Source organism: Macaca thibetana, chromosome 11 (assembly GCF_024542745.1).
Source record: "Macaca thibetana thibetana isolate TM-01 chromosome 11, ASM2454274v1, whole genome shotgun sequence".
Taxonomy (NCBI): Eukaryota; Metazoa; Chordata; class Mammalia; order Primates; family Cercopithecidae; genus Macaca; species Macaca thibetana.
The window spans coordinates 102,780,460-102,805,146 of NC_065588.1; the positions used below are offsets into that span (position 1 = coordinate 102,780,460).

Sequence of the window (24,687 nt, forward strand, 5' to 3'; positions counted from 1 at the left end):
AGCCTTGAGCGCTGCTTGGAAAGCCTGCCGAGCTGAGCAGTCCACCGGGGACCTACACAAGGATGCCCTACGGATCCCGTGTTCTGCTAAAAGTTTTTCTTGGCATTGAGAGGGATTTTTTAGAAAGAAATGAAATTGTATATCGGTAGCTGATGATAGACTGAGCATTTTGAGAAGGAAGGGACAAAGAAAGGGAGGAGGACCCGAAGGGAGGATGGGAGGCAAGGAAGAGGCTTCATCAGAATCATTTCTGTAATTGACAGCAGGCTGATTTGGTGAGTTTTTTCAAAATTATTAGTTTCTTTTTTATACAAGTGAGTCCCTTTTGGAAATTGAGTAGCAGATTAATCAAACTTGTAATTTTTTCCAGGCACTGTGTGAATACTTATGCATGTTACTTTATTTAACTTGCATATTGATTCTATGGTGTTATTATCCCCAGTTCACAGATGGGGAAACTGAGATTCAGACAGCCTAGGTAACGATATGTCCAGGCCAAACCCCTAGTGTCAAACCAGGATTTGAACACGGATTACTGTGATTCCAAAGCCAGGCTGCTTCCTTGCTTCCTCAGCTCCAGAGCTAGAAGGAAGACCTGAGAGCTGTACATTCTCATTCACCTCCTCTACTGCATAAAGTTCAGGAGGTTCAGTCATTCCCTCATCCTGGTGGGAGACAGCTGCCGTTCTTTGGAGTGCACCATCATGGGTGTCAATGGCGACTGGGAGCCACTGGCATTGAGATGTGACTCTAGCAGCAGGCTGCTGAGGATGCCCACGGGCAATCCTCCCCGAGTGGGTGCCTCCATGCAATGTGTGCCTTTCATCTCAAATCATTCTCAGAGCTTCTGAGTTCAACCTGGCACCACCACTAGGCCGGTATCTTCCCACCTGCCAGTTACTTTGGGAAATTTGACATCTTACACACATCATCAAGGGCTCCATGTCTATTTACTTACAGACATGATTTCACTTAGAATAGGTTCAACATAAAAACCTTGCTGTTAAAAGAACAGCACCTTCCATTGTATAGCATGTTGTAGTCTATAATCATGGATAGAATCATTAACAGTGCGGGCTCTGGAATCCAACAGGCTTCCTGAGAATTGGTTTTGCCATGGGCTGGATGTATGAACTCAGCAACTTAGGTAACCTCTCTGAGCCTCAGTTTGCTTTTCAGTAAAATGGCACTATTCAAATACCCACCTCATGGAGTATTGTGAGGATTAAATAAAATAATATGTAAAGGGACCAGCACAGGTCTTGGCACATCATAAAAGCTCAATAAACAACAGCTGCTTTGAGCACCACTTGCAAGGAGAACCTTGGGGTCCTCTAGTGGCTTCCAAGACCTTTTCCCCCAACCCCCACACACAAAGACCACATAGGATGATATGGTTTGGCTCTGTGTGCCCACCCAAATCTCATCTTGTAGCTCCCATAATTCTCAGGTGTTGTGGGAAGGACCTGGTGGGAGATGATTGAATCATGGGAGCAGGTCTTTCCCGTGCTGTTCTTGTGATAGTCAATGGGTCTCATGAAATCTGATGGTTTTAAAAACGGGAGTTTCTCTGCACAAGCTCTCTCTTTGCCTGCTGCCATCCACGTAAGATGTGATTTGCTCCTCCTTGCCTTCCACCATTATTGTGAGGCCTCCCAGCCACATGGAACTGTGACGTGAGTCCAATCAAACCTCTTTCTTTTGTAAATTGCCCAGTCTCGGGTATGTCTTTATCAGCAGCATGAAATTGTACTAATACATAGGAAAAGAAAACAAAATTTTATAGAATTTGTTCTTCCACTGTGTTCAGTCTTTTGAGGCAATATCTCATAAACCTGTGACTTGGAATGATCATTCATTCCCATTGTACACCTGGGAAAACCAGTAAGATTCAGTCACATGCATTGGTCTGTATGGCAACTGAGGTTTGTTGCTCCAAAGCTGATCCTGCTTTGTTTAAATCAGGCCACCTACATCCCAATTAAAAACTTAAAAAGAAGTGTATTTTTCATTCTGATTTTATGTGGTTATTTGAAGCTTCTTCCTTTGTTTTTCAAGAGTTTCGCCTGTGTCATTGTTTTCTGTGTTTAGCACAGTGCATAGCATCTGCTAGAGTGGCTTGCACATAGTTAGTGCTTAATAAATGTTTATTTAATATATATATCAAACCGTTTTTAATATTGCAAAGGATTCCGCATCTCTTTCCTTACTTTCTAGGAAGCCTGGCCCCAAGGGCCCCTGCAAACTTGTTTGTGCCTGATAAATTACAGATTAACTAACACTCTTTGGATCCCCTACTATGTGCTAGGCATGGTGTTAGTGCTTCATTCATTCATTTCTTTCCCTCCCTCCTTTCTGTCCTTTCCTCCACTTCTATTGATCTGCTATTCTGGGCCAAGCACTGTCCTAAATACAGCAAATAGTGAGTGAATAAAATACAATCAGCACTTAAGGAGCTTATATTATTTCTTCTAATCCTCATAATAACCTCATGGGATAGTTTTTTTATTTAATAGGAAGGAAATTGAGGCCCACAAGGTTAAGTAATTTGCCTAGGGTTGCAGAGCTTACTTAGTCAATTGTTTAAGGGGAGGATTAGAATTAGTGTCTTTCTGGCTTCCAAGGCCAAGTTCTTTTAATTGTATTGGGAGATCCAAGAATCAAACAGGAAAGGTGATTTCAGGTACAGACTAAGGTGGGATGCCTTAGAGGTGGGCATGATACATTAGCTAAGACATATAATGCTTATCATGTAGGCACCTGATGTGCCTTATTCACTCAATTCTTATATAAACTCTGTGAGCTGTTACTGATATTACTCCACTTTGCAGATGAAGAACCCAAGGCTCAAGGAGGTTGAGTCACTTGCCTTAAGGTCACAGAGCAAAGAAGTCAGAATTGAATCTAGCAGTTTGGCTCGTCAGTCCATGGTCTTAACTGTTACACTGACATTAAAAACAATAATGACAGAGCCAGGTGTGCTGGCTGAAGCCTATAATCCCAGTGCTTTGGAAGGCTGAGGCAGGAGGATCACCTGAACCCTGGAATTTGAGGCTGCAGTGAGCTATGATGGTGCCACTGCATTCCAGCCAAGGCAACAGAGCAAGATCCCATCTCTAAAAAAGGTGGTCAGGACTGGGGTGCAAAAAAATAATAAAGAAAAAGAGGAAAAAAGGTGCCTCTGTCAGAAGCAAACTCTTGGGATTATGGTTGTTCCGTGTGGCTAGAACTTGCTCTGGTCCAGAATAAGCATAGTATTCTATGTGCTTTCTGTGCATTTGTTCACTTAAATCTCACACTATTAAGATGAGGTAGGCAGATTATTATTATCCATATTACGCCTAAGGAGACACCGAGGTTTGGAGAAGTTAATTTGCCTTGATTCATTGAACTAGTAAGTATTAAGCCTGAAATTCAGACAATTCATTGGTAATTAGTCACTAATCCCACCTGGTAACTTTTCCTTCTTCTAAGTGACTCTCAGGAAATGATCAAAACAAAGAAAAAAATGATATGCACCAAGTCGTTTATTGAAACATTATGGAAAATAGAAACACTTGCTCAATGGAACATTGGTCATCTTTCAAACAATGATGACTATGAAGACTGTAGTGCCCTAGGAAAAATCTACATAATAGTAGAACATTAAGAGAAAAACGAATAGAAATGCTATGTTTGCTGGAGTTACAGTTCTCTTACGTGCGCTTATAGATACGAGACTTGCGACCAATACACACAAAAAAAGAAAAGAAAGGTAGTTACCAGGTTAGAGTGGTGGGATTGTGGGAAAATATGTTTCTCTTTTCAACATTTTAAAATGTAATTTCTGCAATAAACTTACAGGAAAGATAAAGGCATTTTGCCTACGAGAAGGATGTTTTGGTGGCTTACCTCAAAAGTTCAGGCTGGGTTAAAATCTATTCAGCTTCTGTAGCCAGGGGTGCCTGGCTCCTGAGGTTCTGGGAGAATCCACATCCCCAAACAGAGCAGGAGAGGTAAAAATAAAATAAAAACCCAAAACTGGAAAAGGCAATGATGTCAAGGATGGGATAATATCAGATGCCATGCAGAGCAAGTAACCTTGGCCTCAATGATTCTTTTCCTAATTTTATATTTTAATAATATTGTTATAGTAGAAATAGAAACAAAGAAAAAAGTCTGCTAACATTAAGTAGTAGTAGGTACACCCTTCTGCAGAAGTTGAGGGAAAATGAAATTTTTACAACCTGGTTATGCAATAATGTACATGAATGCTAGTGTTCCCAGGGATATTTTCAGAGCCGAGATCTGCTTTTACACTGAATTTATCTTCGACAGGAGATGGCACTGAACACCTTAGGTTGAATTTTCTCTAGTGTCTGAAGACTCTTGGTGAGTTCATGATCTCTGAACAAACGGCATTGGTGTATCATTGGGAGTTCCCTCGTTCTTTTCTTTTTTCTTGTACATTGCAGATAATGACCCCTTAGTTAATTTCCTTGCCTGCTTTAGAGTTTTACATACTGAGTTTCCCTAAAGAGGGAAAGGGTAGCCACATTATTGAGCACCTATTGTATGTCTGGTGTTATGTTAGACACAGCTTAGAATTCACAGTGAGACTTTAATGTGCATATAATAATTACCAGTATTATAGCACAGGTGAGTGGTTAGGATCAAGTCAGATTCAAATCCCTGCTCAGCAGCTTAACGACTGCGTGATCTTGGGCAAGTCATCACTGTGATGATGATGACAATGACAATGATGATGATGAAGGTTATGGTGCTTGTGTTGGGAGGCCACATTCCAGGAGAATGATATTAGCGTCATCTCAGGCTCACCTGTGTCCTGTTGTGATTGAGACTCCAGCTGATGAGGAAGAGACACAGAGCCAGTGATCACATGGATTGTCTGGGGAGTGAACACAGTCAACTGGAAAGAATTCCTATATTTTCTCCACAGCATTCTTTTTTTTAAACAAATTACTTCATCCATCCAGTTCAGATCTTTAAGACATAATGAGTTTCTAGTGGCCTCCTACAGAGGGGGACAAGTAAGTCTTGGTTCGCTTGGCTCGATCCTGGTTTATGCATGTGATCCTGGCAAAATTATTAATGATAGTGCTTTTCAATCTCAAAAGTGTTCAGGTTTGGATGATAAGGGATATGGTCACCCTTACTCCGTGGCCTCCTTTTCTATTCTCTCCCCTCTAAAACATGTTTAGCAGCACCAGATGTAGTTGCCCACAGAACTGCTTTACTTATGCCCCACTCTACTAAAAAACTTTATGAGGTTCCCCACGACCTACTGAATACAGTCCAGACTCCTAACCCAGCACTGAGTACAGAAGCAAGGCTTATGTATGTGCATCCCCTATAGCATATCGTAAAGTGCTTATCAAGTAGCATGATCTCAGGAAACACGTATTGATACCTGAATCAATGTGTGTAGTCATGCTCAGGCTGCTTGTCAGTTTCTTGAATGCATCTTTCTTCTGCCTGCTTCAAGAACTTCGCACATGCTGTTCCTTCTGCCAGGAAGATGCTTCTTCCCCCTCCACCTGGTTCGTGCCTTCGCATTCTTTAGCTGCCAATTTACTGCTGCTTCCTCCAAGAAGCTTCCTAACTACCCCCAGATTAGACCGAATCCCCCTTTTTTTCCTCTCGTGTGGCACTCTCGGCAATTGCATCGCTGTGTGATTATTTATAGTTGTCCACACTAAACTCTAATCTTCCAAAAAGACTGAACTGTCCATTGAGGCTCTGTCCCTCCTGTGTAGTCAGCCCCTGGTGCATGGTACCCCATAAATAGTTGCCAAATGAAGACAGGGATGAATGAATGTGGGCTACCCTTTCTGAGCCAGTGCAGTCCGCGTCACCTATTTAAAGTCCTCCGATAGCTTCTCAGCACACTTGGAATAAATGTGAAGTTCCTAGGAGGGTCTGCAAGTCCCCACATACTTTGGATTCTTCCCAACTTTCTACCTCATTTCCTGCTGCTCTCCCCACCTCTCGCTTCGCCATGCTGGCCTCCTGGCTTCTCCTCACACACCCAAGGCCACCCAAACCCTTGCACTCCAACATCACCTCATCAGAGAGGCCTTCAGTGTCCCCACTGCCCAAAAAGCACCCCCACCTCTCTTGATCTCCCATTCTATGGCTTTATTTTCTTCATAACACTCACTTTCTGCTGTCTTCTTGCTAATTTGTCTCTGTCTCCACCACAGAATATAAGCTCTCTGAGAGCAGGGACCTTGTCTGCCATGTTCATCACTAGCTGCTCAGAACCTGGCAAACAGTAGGTGCTAAATCAATACTTGGTAAATGAGGGAAGGAGTGAAAGCAGAGGCGGGGCAGGGCCCCTTCCTGGAACCCAGCAGCCCCTGGGGCAGGGCCTGTGGCGTTGCCATGGCAACCCACTGACCTGAGCCACCCCCTGGAGAGGCCACAGCTGCTGGCTTCCTGGGCTTCTCCAAGCTTCTGTGTGTCGCCACTGCCACCGGCAGGGAGCCAGGAGAGAGACAGAAAGGGGCTGAGAGAGAATGATCAAAAGGAGAGCCCACCCTGGTGCGGGAGGCGACAGGACCAGGCCTCGACGGCGCCGTTCCACTGGTAATGACCAGGGCCCAGGGAGAGGAGACTGGGGTGGGCCTGGCACCCCCAGGGGGAACCGGGGCCAGGCCTGCCCTTGGTAGCTGTGAGTGTGGCGTGTCAACTCTTTTGTAGCGTTTCTGGAGCTGCAAGTTCCTAAAATAGGCCCCAGCACAGTGCCCTGAGAGACTGTTGATACAGTGTGAATAACAGCCTCTATTAAATCCCGGTGACACTTTCTAAGTCAGGAGGCGTTTTCTACAGGTATTGCACAAGTCAGGACCTCCGTGTTTTCATCCAGTGCCTCAGGAACAAAACTCAGCGTGTTCACTTCCCCACTGCTTGAACACCACGGCTGGCTCCCAGCTGCCTGCAGGCTTCGTGGCCTGGTGGGCCCGGCGGGCAAGGCCTTTGCAATCTGCTCCTAACGGACTCTTCCACCTGTCTCCCAGCACTGGGAGTCACAGGTCGGCGAACTCTTCACCTTTCCCAGAACCACCAGGCCTTTCACAGCTTTGTGCCTTTGTCCTGAAGGCAGCCCTCCTGCCTGAAATGCCCTGCTTCCCTCCTTGGTCTGGCAGGTGCTGAATCCTTTAAGGACCAGCTGAAATGCCACCCCCTCTGTGAAGCAGCCAGGCTTTCCTCTCCATGGAAGCTCTCCTCTCTATGCCCCACAGCATCTTATTATAATACCAAACACTCCTGGTACCTGCTTGTAGAAGCAGTGTGGGCAGTGTGGGCAGTGTGGGCAGTGAGCACACCCCAGCCTTGGAGTCAGACAGACCTGACCTAGCTCAGCCACCAACTAGCTTCTCTGGGTCTGAGTTTCATTCTTGCAAATCAAAGTTAGTCAAGTCTCCGTTTCAGTTGCTGTGAGCAACAGAGATGAAGCATGTGGAGTGGAGCGACCAGCACTGGAGGTCACTCAATAAATGCCAGACGTCACCATTGGGCATCTGTCCCTGTCACTCAGCTGTGAGTTCCTGGTGGATAGAGACCATGTCTTCCTCACTTTTCTATGGCTCTTAAAGCCAAACACACTAAGTGCTTTACCTTTATAATTCCAGTTAATCTTTGAAGAAATCAGGTAGGTAAGAATTCAGGACGGTTTAGGAACCATCCCAATGTTACATAACTAGTAAGTGGCCAGGCTGGGATTTGAAATCCAGTCGGATTTGAGCTCCAAACCCCACTTTCTACCAAGCCCATCTCTGTCTTCTCTTTCATGTTGTACCACCTCCCCCTTGATCACTCTGCATCAGCCCCCTGAGCCTTCTTGCCATTCCTCAAACAAGTCAAGCATGATCTTTCCTGGGGTTGGGGGTAACCTTCACCCTTGTGGTCCCCTCTTTCTGAATCTTGGAAAACCTTGCTCCCTCACTAAACTCAGTGTCTGCTCACGGGCTGTTTCTTCCCAGAGGCCTTTCTAGTGGAGAATCCCCGCTCCTCCTCTCTCATTCTCCATTATTTTCTTCCTTTACTTTTCTTTATCACAAGCATCACTACAGCTATGTGCCCAATACTGTACTAGGCTCTTGGGGACAAGGTACTGAACAAGATACACAAGGTCATTAGAATTTACGTGTTAAGGGTGGGAAAAATAAGTGATTTTTTAAAAAGGGAATAAACAACAACAACAACAAAAACCCAGATACTTTTAGGTCTTGAGACGCTAGTCCACAAGAGATATCCTATGTAATGTATGTGTGTCCTGTTGAATAGCTTTTGTTCATCTCTTCTATTTGAACACTGAAGATACTTGATAATTCTTTGGAAAATGAATAAACGGATGCACGGATAATCTAAGAGATTCCTGTCAATGTGTCCTATAAACTTCAAGGATTACCTGGCTCTTGATAACCTTCTTAATAGGCCCTCTCTGCCAGGTCAATATGAGTTTGTGAAGCACCACTCTGAATCTTGAACTGCCTTGGATGTGCCATGTCCCTGATGCGGCTACTTCTGAGTTATTCTTTGCTGCTGTAAAGAGAATGAAGCCTTGTAGAAAACCTGATAACTATACATGGCTCTGCTCAACCTCATTATATGTACCCAGGAGAATAACTTCACATTGGGGTTTCCAAATCTTCAGTCCAAAGTGAAGAGGCACAAAGATCTTCCTCTAAGGAATGTGGGCTGAACTCCCTGAAAGTGAAAATCCATAGGCATTATCTGCCTCCTCCTTCCTGCCCATAATCCCAGATGAATCAGGGGAAGGGATGCTTCACAGCCCAGGAGCCTCTGCTCACAGCTGTAGGCAAATCCTCTTGGGCACTTGCACAAGCTTGGTCCTTACTAACAGGTCAGATGATTTTTATAGATCAAGAATGAGGCAATTGGGAATAGGAAGTTATCTCAGTAGGAACTGAACTCTCTTTCTCCTATGTCCCATGCAGTCCCCAGAACTCAGTACCAGTATTGCAGCATTGATCACAGTCTGCCTTCCTTTAGAACTTTTGCTTCAAGCCTAACTTTCCATATCTATAATTAGAGATATGAAAACATGACATGTAATGTTGTTCTGGGTCCAATTTAGACAACATATGTGAAAATGGCTTCTATAGTACCTGGCACTCAATAGGAACTTAATTTTTTAGAAAAAACATGTATTTACTGTGCAACATCTATGGAGCCAGGCACAGGGCCAGCCACTGGGTGTGAGATGATGGACAAAAATGACAGGGTCCTGCACTCATGAGCTCAGGGGGTAGCACATGCCTTACTTTCTACTTGGTAACTAGAGGGCAGAAGCCAGTCTTGTTCATGTTTATATCACTACAACTGCTCTCTTTTTTTTTTTTTTTTTTTTTTGAGATGGAGTCTCACTCTGTCACCCAGGCTGGAGTGCAGTGGTGCAATCTCAGCTCACAGCAATCTCTGCCTTCCAGGTTCAAGCTATTCTCCTGCCTCATCCTCCTGAGTAGCTGGGATTACAGGTGCATGCCACCCACACCCAGCTAATTTTTGTATTTGTAGTAGAGACGGGGTTTCGTCACATTGGCCAGGCTGGTCTTTATCGGCCTGTCTCAGCCTCCCAAAGTACTGGGATTACAGGCATGAGCCACTGCACCTGGCCACTACAGCTTCTCTTTAGCACAGCTTCTTGCATCTAGAAGGCACAAAATAAATGTGTGTTGAATTTTGCTTTATTTGGAAAATCGCCTTTGATGTGTTATACTTTTCCATGCCTATGCGGTTAAAAAAAAAAGAGAGAGAAAATGATTAGGAAATTCTATAGATATGTGGATGTATCTACTTATAAGCTATGCCTTCTTTGACATATGTGTCACTGATGTAACACTTATTGAGGCCAGACTACAGGAAAAACTTTATAACAGTACTAGTGGAGAGTCAAAAGAAATAGAATAAAACAGGCTCCATTCTTAAGAGGTTTAAATTCTAAACTGAAGAGTCTTCTGTATATGACAAAGGCTGACAAAAAATATGTAAATGAATTTAGCGCATTATATAAGTAGAGTTTTAGCAAAAGTTCGAATACAAAGCAGACTGAGAAAAATGCTGCAGAATTGGCACATTGTTCTGAGGACTAAATGGGACATAGGAGGAGAAAGCTCAGTTCACATTTGGAGAGAGCATTGTGATTATGACCTGAGTTTGAATGCTGGTCTTCCTCTTACTAGCCAGATGACTTTGGACGAGTCACTGAATCTCTCTGAGCCTTAGTTTTCTTATCTCTAAAATGGGCCTATTAATAGCACCCACCTCTAGGACTATAATAAGTATTAAGTATGATGATGTATGTAATGCAGTTATATGATACCTCACCCATAGTGAGAGCTCAATATATACTGAACTTTATTATTATAAAATCACATCACCTACAAATCAATAAGGTGGAAGAACACAGTGTTTCATTCAAAATTCAGTATACATGTCATTCTGCCCAAGTAATTCTTGACCTCTGCAAGACCGAAATCCATTGTTAAAAATAATTTTAAAGTACATAACGTTGACTTCAGCTGACCTAAAGAGAGGCCTTCCAGTCATAGGAAGCTACCTGGCTTATGAGACATGAATTGGAGATGCCACTCCTAAGAGCTCCACTAGGGAAGAAGACAAAGGTCAAAGTGCCCCTGCAGATTCAAGGCCTGTATCTGGTTTGGATATCTCAGAGTGTTGCATCCACATAGTCTGGAATGCAAGACCCTTGAATGCATGAGAACTCCAACTGTCCAGAACAACACAGGTGATGGTTCTTTCACTGTTCACACCATGGTCTGAACCCTCAGAGTCTATCCCAAGTGCCACGTGTTCACATGGACATTGATTAACTAGAAGACACCCAGAAGCAGGTGAACTGGATGGCAAAGAAATGGGAACATTTTTTTCCAAGAAAGAGGTGAAACAATGCAGTTCTTTGATGGGGGTACTTCAACCAGAAATATGGGGAAATGATGGTTATCTTCTCATATCTGCAATGTGCCAGTGAGACCAGACTTATTGTGGGTTGCCCCAGGGAGCACAGTTGGCTACAGGCATAGACTGTTGGGTCAGAGAGATCTGAGTGGGTGCGATGGGTGAGATGTGTTCTCTTTCATTTTCACGGTACCTCCCACCCTCTCCCACTTCTCGTAGCCTTGCTTTCATCTCTCTCCAATGTGGGACTGCACAGTGTGGAGGACAGGTGCTGCCGTCAGGAAAGTTCTTTCTTTACTTGAGCTCTTGTGGGTGGGCGCTGTGCTCTCTTGGCTTACCTGGTTATTAGAACAAGCTCGTCTCGGGAATGTTGCCACAAATTCTTCAGAGAATGTCCCACTAGTCACAGGGGTTCTCACCTGCGAGAACAGGCCCTTCTAAGGACTCTGATGTTAACAGGCCTGAATCCAGCGCAGGCAAATGGGTGAGAGGGAGAGTGCTTCCCTTAGTTCCTGTTTCTGACAATGTGGGGATTGGGGTGTAGATGTGAGTGCGTGTGAGAGTGACTGGGTGTGTATACCTATCTAGGAAGACCAGGGGTTGGCCCAGAACTATAGATATTGCTTTTGATGGTATGGTTTGGTGGAGGCAGGGGCTGCCAACTTCAGCAGATGCCATCTACATGTAGCCATGGCTGCTGCCAGGGAAAATGAGCCAGGAATTGAAAGGATGAGAAGATCTAAGTGGAGACATTCTGGAGAATCCTGAAACGAATTCTGGAGATTTGTAAGCAGATATGCGTTTGGATACAGTGTGATGACAGACACCTACCCCCAGCTTTGAAACATTACAAGCTGTCTGTCTCCACATTGTGCATTCGATATCTGGAAGGGGCAGCGTTTTAATGTTTTGAATTTCTCTGCTCCTCAGTATTTCCTGGGAAATATCAGATTTCCATATCCTCTCAACAAGCTGGCCCTTGTTCCTCCCCTCAGATATTTTCCCCCTACTTATTCACAATTTTGGAAGCAGCTTTTAAAAGAGCAGTTTGTTGGGACATAAAATACAAAACAAAACAAAAATCCGACATCTCTCCCGGCTGTTGACATTGATTTCCCCTCTCCACATAGCTTACTCGTCTACGTGGCTTCTTTTTACAATGTGTAACCTAAGGTGTTAACTAATGATCTTTTCCTCAGCTCTTTGAATTATGAAGAGTCACATTACTTAATCCCTCTAAATCCCAGTTGCTTTCTAGGAAAAATAGAGATTAAAATCCTTGCTTCAGAGAGTTGTTGTGAAGATTCAATGAAATAACTTATGCAGAGGGCTGGCATGTTCAAATAGGTGTACAATAAATACCAGCTCCCAGATCATAAAGAAGGCAATGGGGAACCACACTGCCCAAAAGCCTGCAGCCATAGGTGTAGCCATTTCTGCTATAACACCCCATATGCCTTCCACATTATACAGAATCGGCCAACAAAGACCACTGAGTTTACTGGAAAAATAAGCTTAGGGCCACAATACTGAAAAACCTTGTCAGTGACACATAATAAAAGACAGAAACCTAATAAAAATGATATCACAGTTTTGCACATGTTAAATGGTTTAGAAATACACAAATCCAATAAAAATGGCACTTCACCTTGGAAAAGACCTGAAGATTGCCTTTAGAGGTGGGTATCGGAAGGGTTGCAGCCTGTGAGTTATTATGAAGTGAGCAGGTGTGACTCATAGCACAATGTGGACCAAAGTAGCTGGTAGATGTCTGAGGTGTGAACATGAGTGCGTTCTGCATATTTCTGTGGTGCTCGGTATAATGGCGGGGGAGGGGCGTGGAGTTTTCTGCATTCACCTAATGTTTTTTATGAAATAAATGGAGCATAAAGAGACACAAAGTTTGCACTCTGCTCAGATTGTTCCCAAATATATCACTTGCATTGGGACACATTTGTTTTCTCAAGACAAGTGTTATAGTAGAGCTGACTATACTTAGCTGATGTTGTTGAATGATGAATGAATGAATGAATGAATGAATGAATGGTGGGTGGTCTAGAAAAGAGAATAAGTATTACACTACATTGCGACAAATACATTTGTATTTGTAGCCTTTGAAACTGGATTAAAAAAAAACAACCCATAGTCTTGGATTTTAAAAGGGCTCCATAGCGGCTGGGCACAATGGCTCACGCCTGTAATCCCAGCACTTTGGGAGGCCAAGGCAGGCGGATCGCCTGAGGTCAGGAGTTCGAGAACAGCCTGGCCAACATGGTGAAAACCCGTCTCTACTGATAATACAAAAATTAGCAGGGCTTGGTGGCGGGCGCCTTCCCAGCTACTCAGGAGGCTGAGGCAGGAGAATAGCTTGAGCCCGGGAGGCAGAGGTTGCAGTGAGCCGAGATCACGCCATTGCACTTCAGCCTAGGTGACAAGAGCAAACTTCCATCTCAAAAAAAAAAAAAAGGGGGGGGGGCTGCATAGCTACCATAGTGCTTTTGATTTCTCTTCCTGCTATGGCTTCCAGTCTGTGAGAGCTCTTTGAGGCGTCCCTGGCCAAAGGGAGGCAAGCTACAAGGTTCCCTGTCCTCTTCCAACCAGAGTCCCTAAAGTTTTACCTGTTTTTCTTTTTGTTTTCACTTGAAGAAAAGTTCTGCTGCTAATTCACAAGTTTACAAACCACCACCAGTGATTCAGTTGACCAAGTCTGGTTTTACAAACTGCTACTCAGGAACATACCTTCTTTGCTCAGAAAGATAATCCTCAGTTGGTACTACAAATACTCCAGAATTCGTAGAATCTGACCAAGAAATACTCAAGTGAGGCTTCAAAAAGCCATTTTGCATCCAAACTACTCAGCAGTCTCAGCAGCAGCAGCAGTGGTGCACATGGAACTCCGTGTAAAATCCCATTCCAGTCTGGGCAGATGCCACATGCATGTTGATGAGCATTTAAATCTAATGCATTTATGATGTTCTGTCTCTCCTCAAACACCCACAGCAGTTCTGTGATTTTCTTTTTCTTTTTCTTTTCTTTCTTTCTTTTTTTTTTCTTTTTAGAGAGCTGGATTGAAAGATGTCTCAACGAAAGTGAAAACAAACGTTATTCCAGCCACACATCTCTGGGGAATGTTTCTAATGATGAAAGTAAGTGCTTGAAACTCATTCTTCCATGACATCTCAGACGTGGCCAGTGTCCTGATGGGAGGGTAGTGCCTCTAGATTGCTAGGCTGGGCCGAGTCACCTGGAACAAGATGCTCTCCAGCTATTTATGAAATATCCCAGGACCTCTCTGTAATATTCCACAATAGGGAGTGGAATCCATTCAGGTAGACCTGGAAACTGAGGCCACAGCAAAAACTGTGTTTTTACAGTTTAAACTGTTTATAGACTCAACTTCTGCAGGGGACTTGCTAGCCTGCGTTCCCAAAGACCTTGTTATAGTGATGCTCCAGTCGGGCAAATGTGGTCCCTGGTTGGGAAAGGCCATTCTCAGTGTCCACTATAAATATGGGTTCAAAGTAGTTGTGTCACAGGATTGTTGTTTTAGTCATAAATGGCCTTGATATCAGAAAGCAGAAATTTCTTCCAGTTCTTGGACTAGAGAGCTAGAGTTGACTGAAAGATGTACACTCCTGTGTTTACACCTTGCCCTGTTTTATGTCAGACTGGGGCTTCTGGGTGCTATATTAAGAGCAGTAGGCTACTCGGAACTTGTATTTTTCCCCTTAAACACTAAAAAAGTGGGATCAGCTTATTATAAGTCCAATTTTTTGCAGAGTCAGAAATGACTTTCTTACATGGTTGGTAAAGTGCATCTCCTTAGTTCAGTTTTCTGAAAGCATGAGCCCCGGCCCACCTGCTCCACAATCCCCTAAAACATTTGCTAGATCTACTCAATAGCCCCCTCCTGAGTCTTAGCTGAGGTTGTCATTCTGTCATCACCATGTCACTTCATTTTATAAAACTGAGCTACATTGGCCGGGTGCGGTGGCTCATGCCTGTAATCCCAGCACTTTGGGAGGCCAAGGCGGGCGGATCATGAGGTCAGGAGATCGAGACCACGGTGAAACCCCGTCTCTCCTAAAAATATAAAAAATTAGCCGGGCGTGGTGGCGGCTGCCTGTAGTCCCAGCTACTCGGGAGGCTGAGGCAGGAGAATGGCGTGAACCTGGGAGGTGGAGCTTGCAGTGAGCTGAGTTTGTGCCACTGCACTCTAGCCTGGGCGACAGAGTGAGACTCCGTCTCAAAAACAAAAAAAAAAACCAAAAAACAAAAAAAACTCTGAGTTACATTGAACATAAACTATACAAATCTTATGTGAGTAGTTTGATGTTTTTTTTCTTTACATATTGTATCCACTGGTGTCATTACCACCCAGAAAAAGATATAGAACATTTCTTGTCCCCCAGGAGGCTTCCTCATCAGTCACTACTGTCCTGACTTATCAGTATAGCCTGTTTTTGCCTGCTTTTAAAACTTCATATAAATGGGATAATGGACTCTGTATTCTTTTGTGGGTAACTTTTCTCAGTCAATATAATGTCTGTCTCAGTCAATATAATGTCTGTGAGATTCATTCATGTTGTTGTCTCTAGCAGTAGTTAATTCTTTCCCATTGCTGTATAGTATTTCACTGTATGCATATATCACAATTTACAGATCTTTTAAGTGTTGATGAATATTTAGTTGTTTCAAGTTTTTGATTACTAAGAATAAAACACTACTTGGGAGGCTGAGGCAGGAGAATGGCATGAATTCGGGACGTAGAGCTTGCAGTGAGCCAAGATCATGCCACTGCACTCCAGCCTCGGCAACACAGTGAGACTCCATCTCAAAAAAAATAAAAGAATAAGGCCAGGCGTAGTGGCTCATGCCTGTAATCCCACCACTTTGGGAGGCTGAGGCAGGCAGATCACGAGGTTAGGAGATCGAGACCATCCTGGCTAACACGTTGAAACCCTGTCTCTACTAAAAATCCAAAAAATTAGCTGGGCGTGGTGGTGGGCACCTATAGTCTCACCCTCTCGGGAAGCTGAGGCAGGAGAATGGCATGAACCCAGGAGGCAGTGCTTTCAGTGAGCCGAGATTGTGCCACTGCACTCCAGCCTGGGCGACAGAGCGAGACTCCATCTGGAAAAAAAAAAAAAAGAAGAAGAAGAAAACATATCTGAATATTCTAAGTTTTATTTAATTTTGGCAAAATCTACATAACATAAAATGTATCATTTAATCATTTGAAATGTACAATTCATTGGCGTTAAGTACATTCATTCACCTTGTTGTGCAGCCATCTACACCATTCATTTCCAGAGATTTTTTCATCTTCCGAGACTGAAACTCTGTACCCGTTAAATAGTAGCTTCTCATTCTCCTTTTCCCTCAGTCTCTGACAACTACTATTCTACTTTCTGCCTCTGTTAATTCGACTGCTCTAAGTATCTTCTATAAGTGGAGTTGTAAAGTATGCGTCTTTTTATGACTGGCATGTTTCACTTAGCATAATGCCTTCAAGATTAATCCATGTTGTAGCATGTGTCAGAATTTTCTTCCTTTTGAAGGCTGAATAATATTCCACCGTATGGATATGTCACATTGTCTTTATCCATTAAGACATTGATGGGCAATTGAGTTGTTTCTATCCTTTGGTCATTGTAAATAACACTGTTGTGAACACAGGCATACAAATATCTTTTCAAGTCTCTGCACCTAATTCTTTTGGGGGTACAGACCCAGAAATGAAATTGTTGGATAATATGGTAACTCTGTGTTTAATTTTTTGAGAAACCACAAAAATGGTTTCATAGTGGCTGTATCACTTTACGTTTCCACTAGCAAGGCACAAGAGTTCCAATTTTACCAGTTCCTAATCATCATTTATTATTTTTTTTAAATAATAGCCATCCTAATGAATATAAAATGGTATCTCATTGTGGTTTTCATTTGCAATTACCTAATGGTTGTGGTGATGTTGAACATCTTTTCATGTGCTTATTCACCATTTGCATATCTTCTTTGAAGAAATGTCTAAGTTCTTTGCCTGTTTTAAAATCAGGTTGTTTTCTGTTGTTTTAGTTCTTTATATATTCTGGATATTAACGTCTTATCAGTTATATATACTTGCAAATATTTCCTCCTATCCCATGGCTTGCTTTTTCACTCTGTTGATTGTGTTCTTTAATGCACAGAAATTTTTATTCTAATGCATCCAATTTAACTATTTTTTCTTTTGTTGTCTGTGCCTTTAGTGTCCTATCTAAGAAATCATTGTCAGATTCAATGTTGTGAAGCTTTTGCCTTTTTTTTTTTTCTGAGAGTTTTACAGTTTTAGATCTTACATTTAGATTTTTGATCTGTTTTGAGCTAATATTTGTATATGATATTAGGTAAGAGCCCAGCTTTATTCTTTATTTTTAGACAGAGTCTCACTCTGTCACCCAGGCTGGAGTGCAGTGGTGCTGTCTTGGCTCACTGCAACCTCCGCCTCCCACGTTCAAGTGATTCTCCTGCCTCAGCCTCCTAAGTAGCTGGGATTACAGGCATGTGCTACCAAGCCAGGCTAATTTTTGTATTTCTTTTTAGTACAGAAAGGGTTTCACCATGTTCGTCAAGTTGGTCTCAAACTCCTGACCTCGTGATCTGCCCTCCTCAGCCTCCCAAAGTGCTTGAATTACAGGCATGAGCTACTGTGCCCGTCTGAGTCCAGCTTTATTCTTTCACATGTTGGTATCCAGGTTCCCCAGGTTCCCCAGCACTATTTGTTGAAAAGACTGTTCTTTCCCCCATTGAATGGTCTTGGCACCATTGTCAAAAAACACTTGATCATGTATGTGGAGGTTTATTTCTGGGCTTTCCATATTACTCCATTGATCTGTATGTCTGTCTTTATGCCAGAACCGGACTGTAGCTTTGTAGTAAGTTGTGAAATCAGGAAATGTGTGACCTCTCATGTTCTTCTTTTTCAAGATCGTTTTGGCTATTCAAAGTCCCTTGAGATTCCATATGAATTTTAGAATGGATTTTTCTATTTCTGCAAAAAAAAAAAAAAAAAAAAGCCACTGGGGTTTTGATAGGCATTGCATTGAATCTGTAGATTGCTTTGGGTAGTTTTAACATCTTAATAGTAAGTATTCCAATCCATGAACACAGGATGTCTTTCCATTTATTTGGTGTCTTTAGTTTCTTTCAGCAACAACATTTAGTAGTTTTCAGTGTACAAGTGTTTTGCTTCCTTGGTTAAGTTTATTCCTAAGTATTTTATTCTTTTTGATGCTATTGTACATGAAATTTTCTTAATTTCCTTTTCAGATTACTCGTTCTTAGTGTATAGAAATGCAACTGATTATTGTGTGCTGATTTTGTGTCCTGCAACTTTGCTGAATTCATTCATTAGTTTTAACAGTACTTTTGTGTTTGGGTATGTGTTAAATCTTTGGAGTTTTCTACATATAAGATCATTTCGGCCAAACGCAGTGGCTTACACCTGTAATCCCAGCACTTTGGGAGGGTGAGGGAGGTGGATCACCTGAGGTCAGGAGTTCAAAACCAGCCTGGCCAACATGGCAAAACCCCATCTCTACTAAAAATACACAAATTAGCTGGGCATGGTGGCAGACACCTGTAATCCAAGCTACTTGGGAGGCTGAGGCATGAAAATAGCTTGAATCCGGGAGGCAGAGGGTGCAGTGAGCCAAGATCGCACCACTGCACTCCAGCCTGGGTGACAGAGTGAGACTACATCTCAAAAAATAATAATAATAATAACTTTATTTCCTTTTAATAATTTGGAATGTTTTTATTTCTTTTTCTTGCCAAATTGCTGTGGCTAGGACTTCCAGTACTATTTCAAATAGAAGTGGTGAATGCAGGCAACCTTGTCTTGTTCCTGATTCTAGAGAAAAAGCTTTCAGTCTCTCACCTTCGTTAGCTGTTGTTTTTTAAAATATGACCTTTATTATGTTGAGGTAATGCTCTTCTGTTCTTAGTTTATTGAGTGCTTTTATCATAAAATGGTGTTGAGTTTTGTCATATTTTTTTTCTCCATCAGTTGAGATGGTTACGTAGTTTTCCTTCATTTTGTAGGAACCATCAGTTGAAATAGTTATGTAGTTTTCCTTCCTTGAATGCAAGGATGGTCTGGCAAACAGAAATCAATTGATATAATGTATTTATTGATTTTGTATGCCAAACCATCCTTGCATTCACGGAATATATCCCATTTGGTCATGATCTGTAATCCTTTTACTGTGCTGCTGAATTCTGTTTGTTAGTATTTTGCTGAGGATTTTTGCATCTATCTATCTATCTATCTATCTATCTATCTATCTATCTATCTATATATTTAGATGGAGTCTCACTCTTTTGCCCAGGCTGGAGTGCAATGGCACAATCTTGGCTCACTGCAACCTCCGCCTCCCAGGTTCAAGCAATTCTCCTGTCTCAGCCTCACACATAGCTGGGATTACAGGCGCCCGCCACCACACCCAACTAATTTTTTGTATTTTTAGTAGAGATGGGGTTTCACCATGTTTTTGGCCAGGCAGGTCTCCAACTCCTGACCTCAGGTGATGCACCCTCCTTGGCCTCCCAAAGTGCTGGTATTATAGGTGTGAGCCACCGCACCTGGCCTGCATCAATATTTATAAGGGATATTAGCCTGTAGTTTTCTTTTCTTGTAGTATCTTTATCTGGCTTTCATATCATGATAATGCCGGCCTCATAGGATAAATTTGAATGTGTTCCCTCCTCTTTCATTATTTTGAAGGAATTTGAGGATTGGAGTTCTGAATATTCTTGTATATCTTTTGGTGAACATGAGCACTTATTTTTGTTGGTATGTTCCCAGGAGTAGAATTGCTAGATTGTAATGTATAGGTATATTTAGTTTTAGTAGATACTGCCGAAACAGTTTCCTAAAGTGGTTGTGCCGATTTAGACTCCCACTATCAATTTATAAAAGTTTCAGTGTTTCACTTCCTTGTCAACATTTGAGATAGCCATTCCTTCTAATATTAGCTATTTTCATGGGTGTATAGCATATGTCATTTTGGTTGCATTTTTTCTGATAAATAATGAGTATAGCATCTTATTATATGCTTATTAGGCATTTGTATATCTTTTGTGAATTACCTCTTCATGTCTTTTTTTTTTGAGTCAGAGTCTTGCTGTGTCGCCCAGGCTGGAGTGCAGTGGCATAATCTTGGCTCACTGCAACCTCTGCCTCCCAGGTTCAAGTGATTCTTCTGCCTCAGTCTCCCAAGTAACTGGGATTACAGGCACATGCCACCATGCCTGACTAATTTTTGTATTTTTAGTAGAGATAGGGTTTCAGCATATTGGCCAGGCTGGTCTTGAACTCCTGATCTCGAGATCCACCCACCTCGGCCTCCCAAAGTGGTGGGATTACAGGCGTGAGCCCCCGCACCCGGCCCTTCTTCACGTCTTTTGCCTGTGTGTTTTTTAAAAATTATGTTGTTGGTTTTCCCCTTAAGGGTTTGTAAGAGTTGTTTTTATATCTTGAATAGGAGATATTAATATTTGCCAGGTAAAAGTATTACAAATATCTTCTCTTGGTTTGTGGGTTGCCTTTTTATTCTCATAATGGTAACTTTTATGAATATAAGTTTTTCATTCTAATAAAATTCAATTTATTAATGTTTTTCTTTTATAGTTAGTGCTTTGGTATCCTATTAAGAAATTTTTGCTTACCTGAAGTTCACGAAGATCTTTTTAACAGATCATCTAGCAGCTTTACTATTTTACCTTTCATTTTTATATCAATAGTTCATCTGGAACTTTTGTGTATGGTGTGAAGGAGGAGTCGAAGTTCTTTTTTTTTCTTATTAATTAACTGATAGAGCATGATTTCTTGAAAAGGTCACCCTTTATCCACTGAGTTCCAGTGGTGCCTTCATCATAAATTGGCAGATTATATATATTTGGATCTGGGTCTGGAGTTTTATTCCAAACTGTTGGCCTTACTGTCTATTTTTGGGCTAATACTACAGTCTTTATTACTGCACCTATACAATAAGTCGTGATATCTGGTGCATAAGCCCTCTTGTTCTTGTTTACTTCTTCAGTATTGCTTTGGTTAATCTACATTCTTAACCATTCCATATTGATTTTAGAATTAGTTGTCATTTTTTCACATATGCAAAATATCTGCTAGGATTTTTGATGGGGATTGCATTGAATCTATAAGAAATTTGGGAAGAACACCTTAACAACATCAAATTTCCAATTAACATATGTTACATTAGGCCTCCAAGTATTTGGATCATCTTTAATTTTTCCCAGCAGTGTTTTGTAGATTTCACTGTAGAGGTTTTACACATCTTTCTTTAGACTTATTCCTAGATAATTGATGTTTTTCAATGCTAAAGTAAGTAGTACATTTGAAGTTTTTTCTAATTGTTAGTTGCTAGCATATTAAAATGCAATTATTTAGATAACTTTGTATTTAACCACTTTGCTAAATTTGCTTATTAATTTAAAATTTGCATTTTTTGAACGTTCTATGAACATCATCATGTCACCTGAGAATAATGACAGCTTTGCATCTTCCTTTATAATCTTTGTATTTTTATTTGTTTTGTGTGCCTTATGTACTGGCTGGGACCTCTAGTGCAATTTTGAGGTGACGTGGTGATAGTGGACATCATTGCCTTTTTCCCAACCTAAGTGGTGAAAGCGTTTAGTGTTTCACCATTAGGTGCGATATTTGCTGTGGATTTTTGTACATACTCATTATCAGGTTGAGAAAATTCCCTTCTATCTTTGGTTTTCTGAGAGACTTTTCTTAAATGGGTGTTGAATTTTATCAAACACTTTTTCTACATCTGTTTTGATGATCATATGTTTTTCTCCTTTATTCTGTTAATACTGTGAATTACATTGGTTGAGTTTTGAATGTTAAGTCAAACATGCATTCCTGGAATAAATCATACTTGGTCAGAAGTATGATCTTTCTATATACTTCTGGGTGTGATTTTTCTATATTTCAGGCTGGATTTTGTTAAGGACTTTGGCGTCTATGTTCATGAGATTTGTGGCCTATGATATTTCTTTTTTATGATGTTCTTGTCAGGTTTTGGTGTCAAGATTATACAGGTCTCATGAACAGGGGTAGGAAGTTTCATACTTCTCTATTGTTTTGAAGAGTTTATATAAGATTGGTATTCTTTATTTCTTAACTCTTTGGAATAATTCAACAACTGGGTTTGGAATTTTCTTTGAGGGAAAGTTTTTGATGATGGATTCAATTTTCTAAATAGTTATTAGATTATTTATATTTTTATTTCTTTTTTTACTTTTAGTAAATTGTTACTTTTAAGGAATCTGTTTCATCTAAATTTTCAAGTTTATTTACATAATGTTCAAACTTTCCTTTTATTACTTTTGCCTTTATTTATTTATTTATTTATTTTTTGAGATGGAGGCTCACTCTTTTGCCCAGGCTGCAGTGCAATGGCATGATCTTGGCTCACTGTAACCTCTGCCTGCCGGACTCAAGCAATTCTCTTGCCTCAGCCTCCTGAGTACCTGGGACTACATGCATCCACCACCATGCCCGGCTAATTTTTTTTTTTTTTTTTTTTTTTTTGGTAGAGGTGGGGTTTCACCACGTTGGCCAGGTTGGTCTTGAACTCCTGACCTTGTGATCTGCCCACCTCAGCTTCCCAAAGTGCTGGGATTACAGGCATGAGCCACCATGCCTGGCCACTTTTGTCATGTTTTTAACATCTATGTTGATGTTCTTTCATTTTTGATATTGGCAATTTATGTTTTCTCTGTTTTTCTTCAGCAGCCTTGCCAGGGTCTATCAATTTTAATGGTCTTTTCAAAGGTCCAACTTTTGGCTTTGTTGTTTTCTCAATTTACATCTTTTAAGAATTGCATTCATTTCTGCTCTTATCTTTTTTCGTTCCTTCTACTTTCTTTGAGTTTAATATGCTGTCTTTTTCCAGATTTTGAGATAGGTGCTTAGATTATTGATTCTCAACCTTTCCTAAGATATACATTTAAAGTCAAAAATTTTCCCGTAAGCATTGCTCGATTAATCCCAACATTTTTCTGATACCACACTTTCATTATTGTTCAGTTAAACACATTTTCAATTTTTTATTGTGATTTCTTCTTTTACTTGGCTTATTTAGAAATCTGTTGCTTAATGTCCCAACATTCATAGATTTCCTAATTGTCTTTCTGTTGTTGATTTCTCTTTTAGTTTCACCATGGTCAGAGGACATATTCTGTATTATTTCAAAATTTGAAATTGTTGAGACTTAGTGTCTGTCCCAACATATAGTCTATTTTGGTTAATGTCCATGCACACTTGAAAAGGATGTATATTTTGCATTTTGAATGTACATTTTGGGTTTGTTGTTGTTGTTTTTGGGACAAAACCTCACTCCATCACGCAGGCTGGAGTGCAGTGGAGCAATCTCAGCTCACTGTAGCCTCTACGTCCCAGTTCAAATGATTCTCCTGCTTCAGTCTTCCACGTAGCTGGGATTACCGGTGCCTGTCACCACACCTGGCTAATTTTTGTATTTTTAGTAGAGACAGGGTTTCACATGTTGACCAGGCTGGTCTTGAACCCCTGACCTCAAGTGATCCACCCACCTCAGCCTCCCAAAGGGCTGGGATTATAGGTGTGAGCTACCACGCCCAGCTGAATGTACATTTTAAATGTCCCAACATATAACCTATTTTGGTTAATGCCCATGTGCACTTGAGGAGAATGAGTATTTTGCATTTTGAATGTACATTTTGAATGTATACTGGATGGAGTGTTTTATAGATATCAGTTATGTGAATTTAGTTAATTATGTTATTTAAATATTCCATATCCTTACTGTTTTACTGTTGTTATTGTTTGTTCTCTCAGTTACTGCGACAGGTATGTTAATATCTCCAGCTCTGATTATGGTTGTAGCTGTCTATCTTTTTAGTTTTGTTAATTTTTACTTTATATATTTTGAAGTATTAATTTCTTAGAAATTTAGGATTGCTATGTCCTCTTATTGAAATGACTTTTTTTATTATTGTTAAATATCTCTACCTTATCTCTAGTAATACTTTTTGCTTTGAAGTCTATCTTGTCTGATATTAATACAGCTACACCAGTTTTCTTTACACATGGGTTGCTACGGTATATCTTTTTCATCTTTTTATTTTCAGTCTTACTATATAATCTTAATATATTTAGTCCAGTAAAGTTTTTAACTATAGCTTTTTTGAAAAACAAAACCCAGTCTGATAATCTTTGAATTTAGACCATTTAAATTTAATATTGTTACTGACATTATTGAGTTTAAGTCAACAAACTTACTATTTATTTTTTATTCGTCCCATCTGTCTTTATTCCTTTATTCTTACTTTTTAGCTTTTTGGGAAGGGATTAATAGAATTTAAAAAAATATTCGATGTTTTCTTCTGCTAGCTTTTCAATTATACATTCTCTTAGAGTGGTACTATTGGGGATTACAATATGCATTTTTGCATTCTTCACTTATTAATACATCTACCTCACATTACTCCTTCCCTCACTTCAAGCACAGGGGAAGAACACCATCATATTTTAACCTCATTTTCCTCTTTCTCATCTTCTGAGCTCTCATTTTAATGTATACATCTTCTACATATGTTATACACCCCACAAGGCATAATTATTATTGTTTTAAGCAGTCAATATTTATTTTTATTTATTCACAAATTTACCCTCTCCAGGGTTCTTTC

At 40.9% G+C, this 24,687-nt stretch overlaps 1 protein-coding gene across 4 annotated transcripts in view; it reads left to right on the plus strand.

The window, feature by feature from the left end:
- RFX4 (regulatory factor X4) overlaps positions 1-24,687 on the plus strand; it is a 178,058-nt gene that overhangs the window by 12,176 nt on the left and 141,195 nt on the right. For 2 of the 4 annotated variants that reach the window (XM_050748632.1, XM_050748634.1), the window contains exons 1-2: positions 6,379-6,588; positions 14,004-14,090. In XM_050748632.1, coding sequence (XP_050604589.1) covers positions 6,519-6,588; positions 14,004-14,090 — 157 coding nt within the window. In that variant the 5' untranslated portion in view covers positions 6,379-6,518. Of the gene's footprint in view, positions 1-6,378; positions 6,589-14,003; positions 14,091-24,687 lie in introns of those variants that run through there. The other 2 variants (XM_050748633.1, XM_050748635.1) reach the window with 2 other exon arrangements.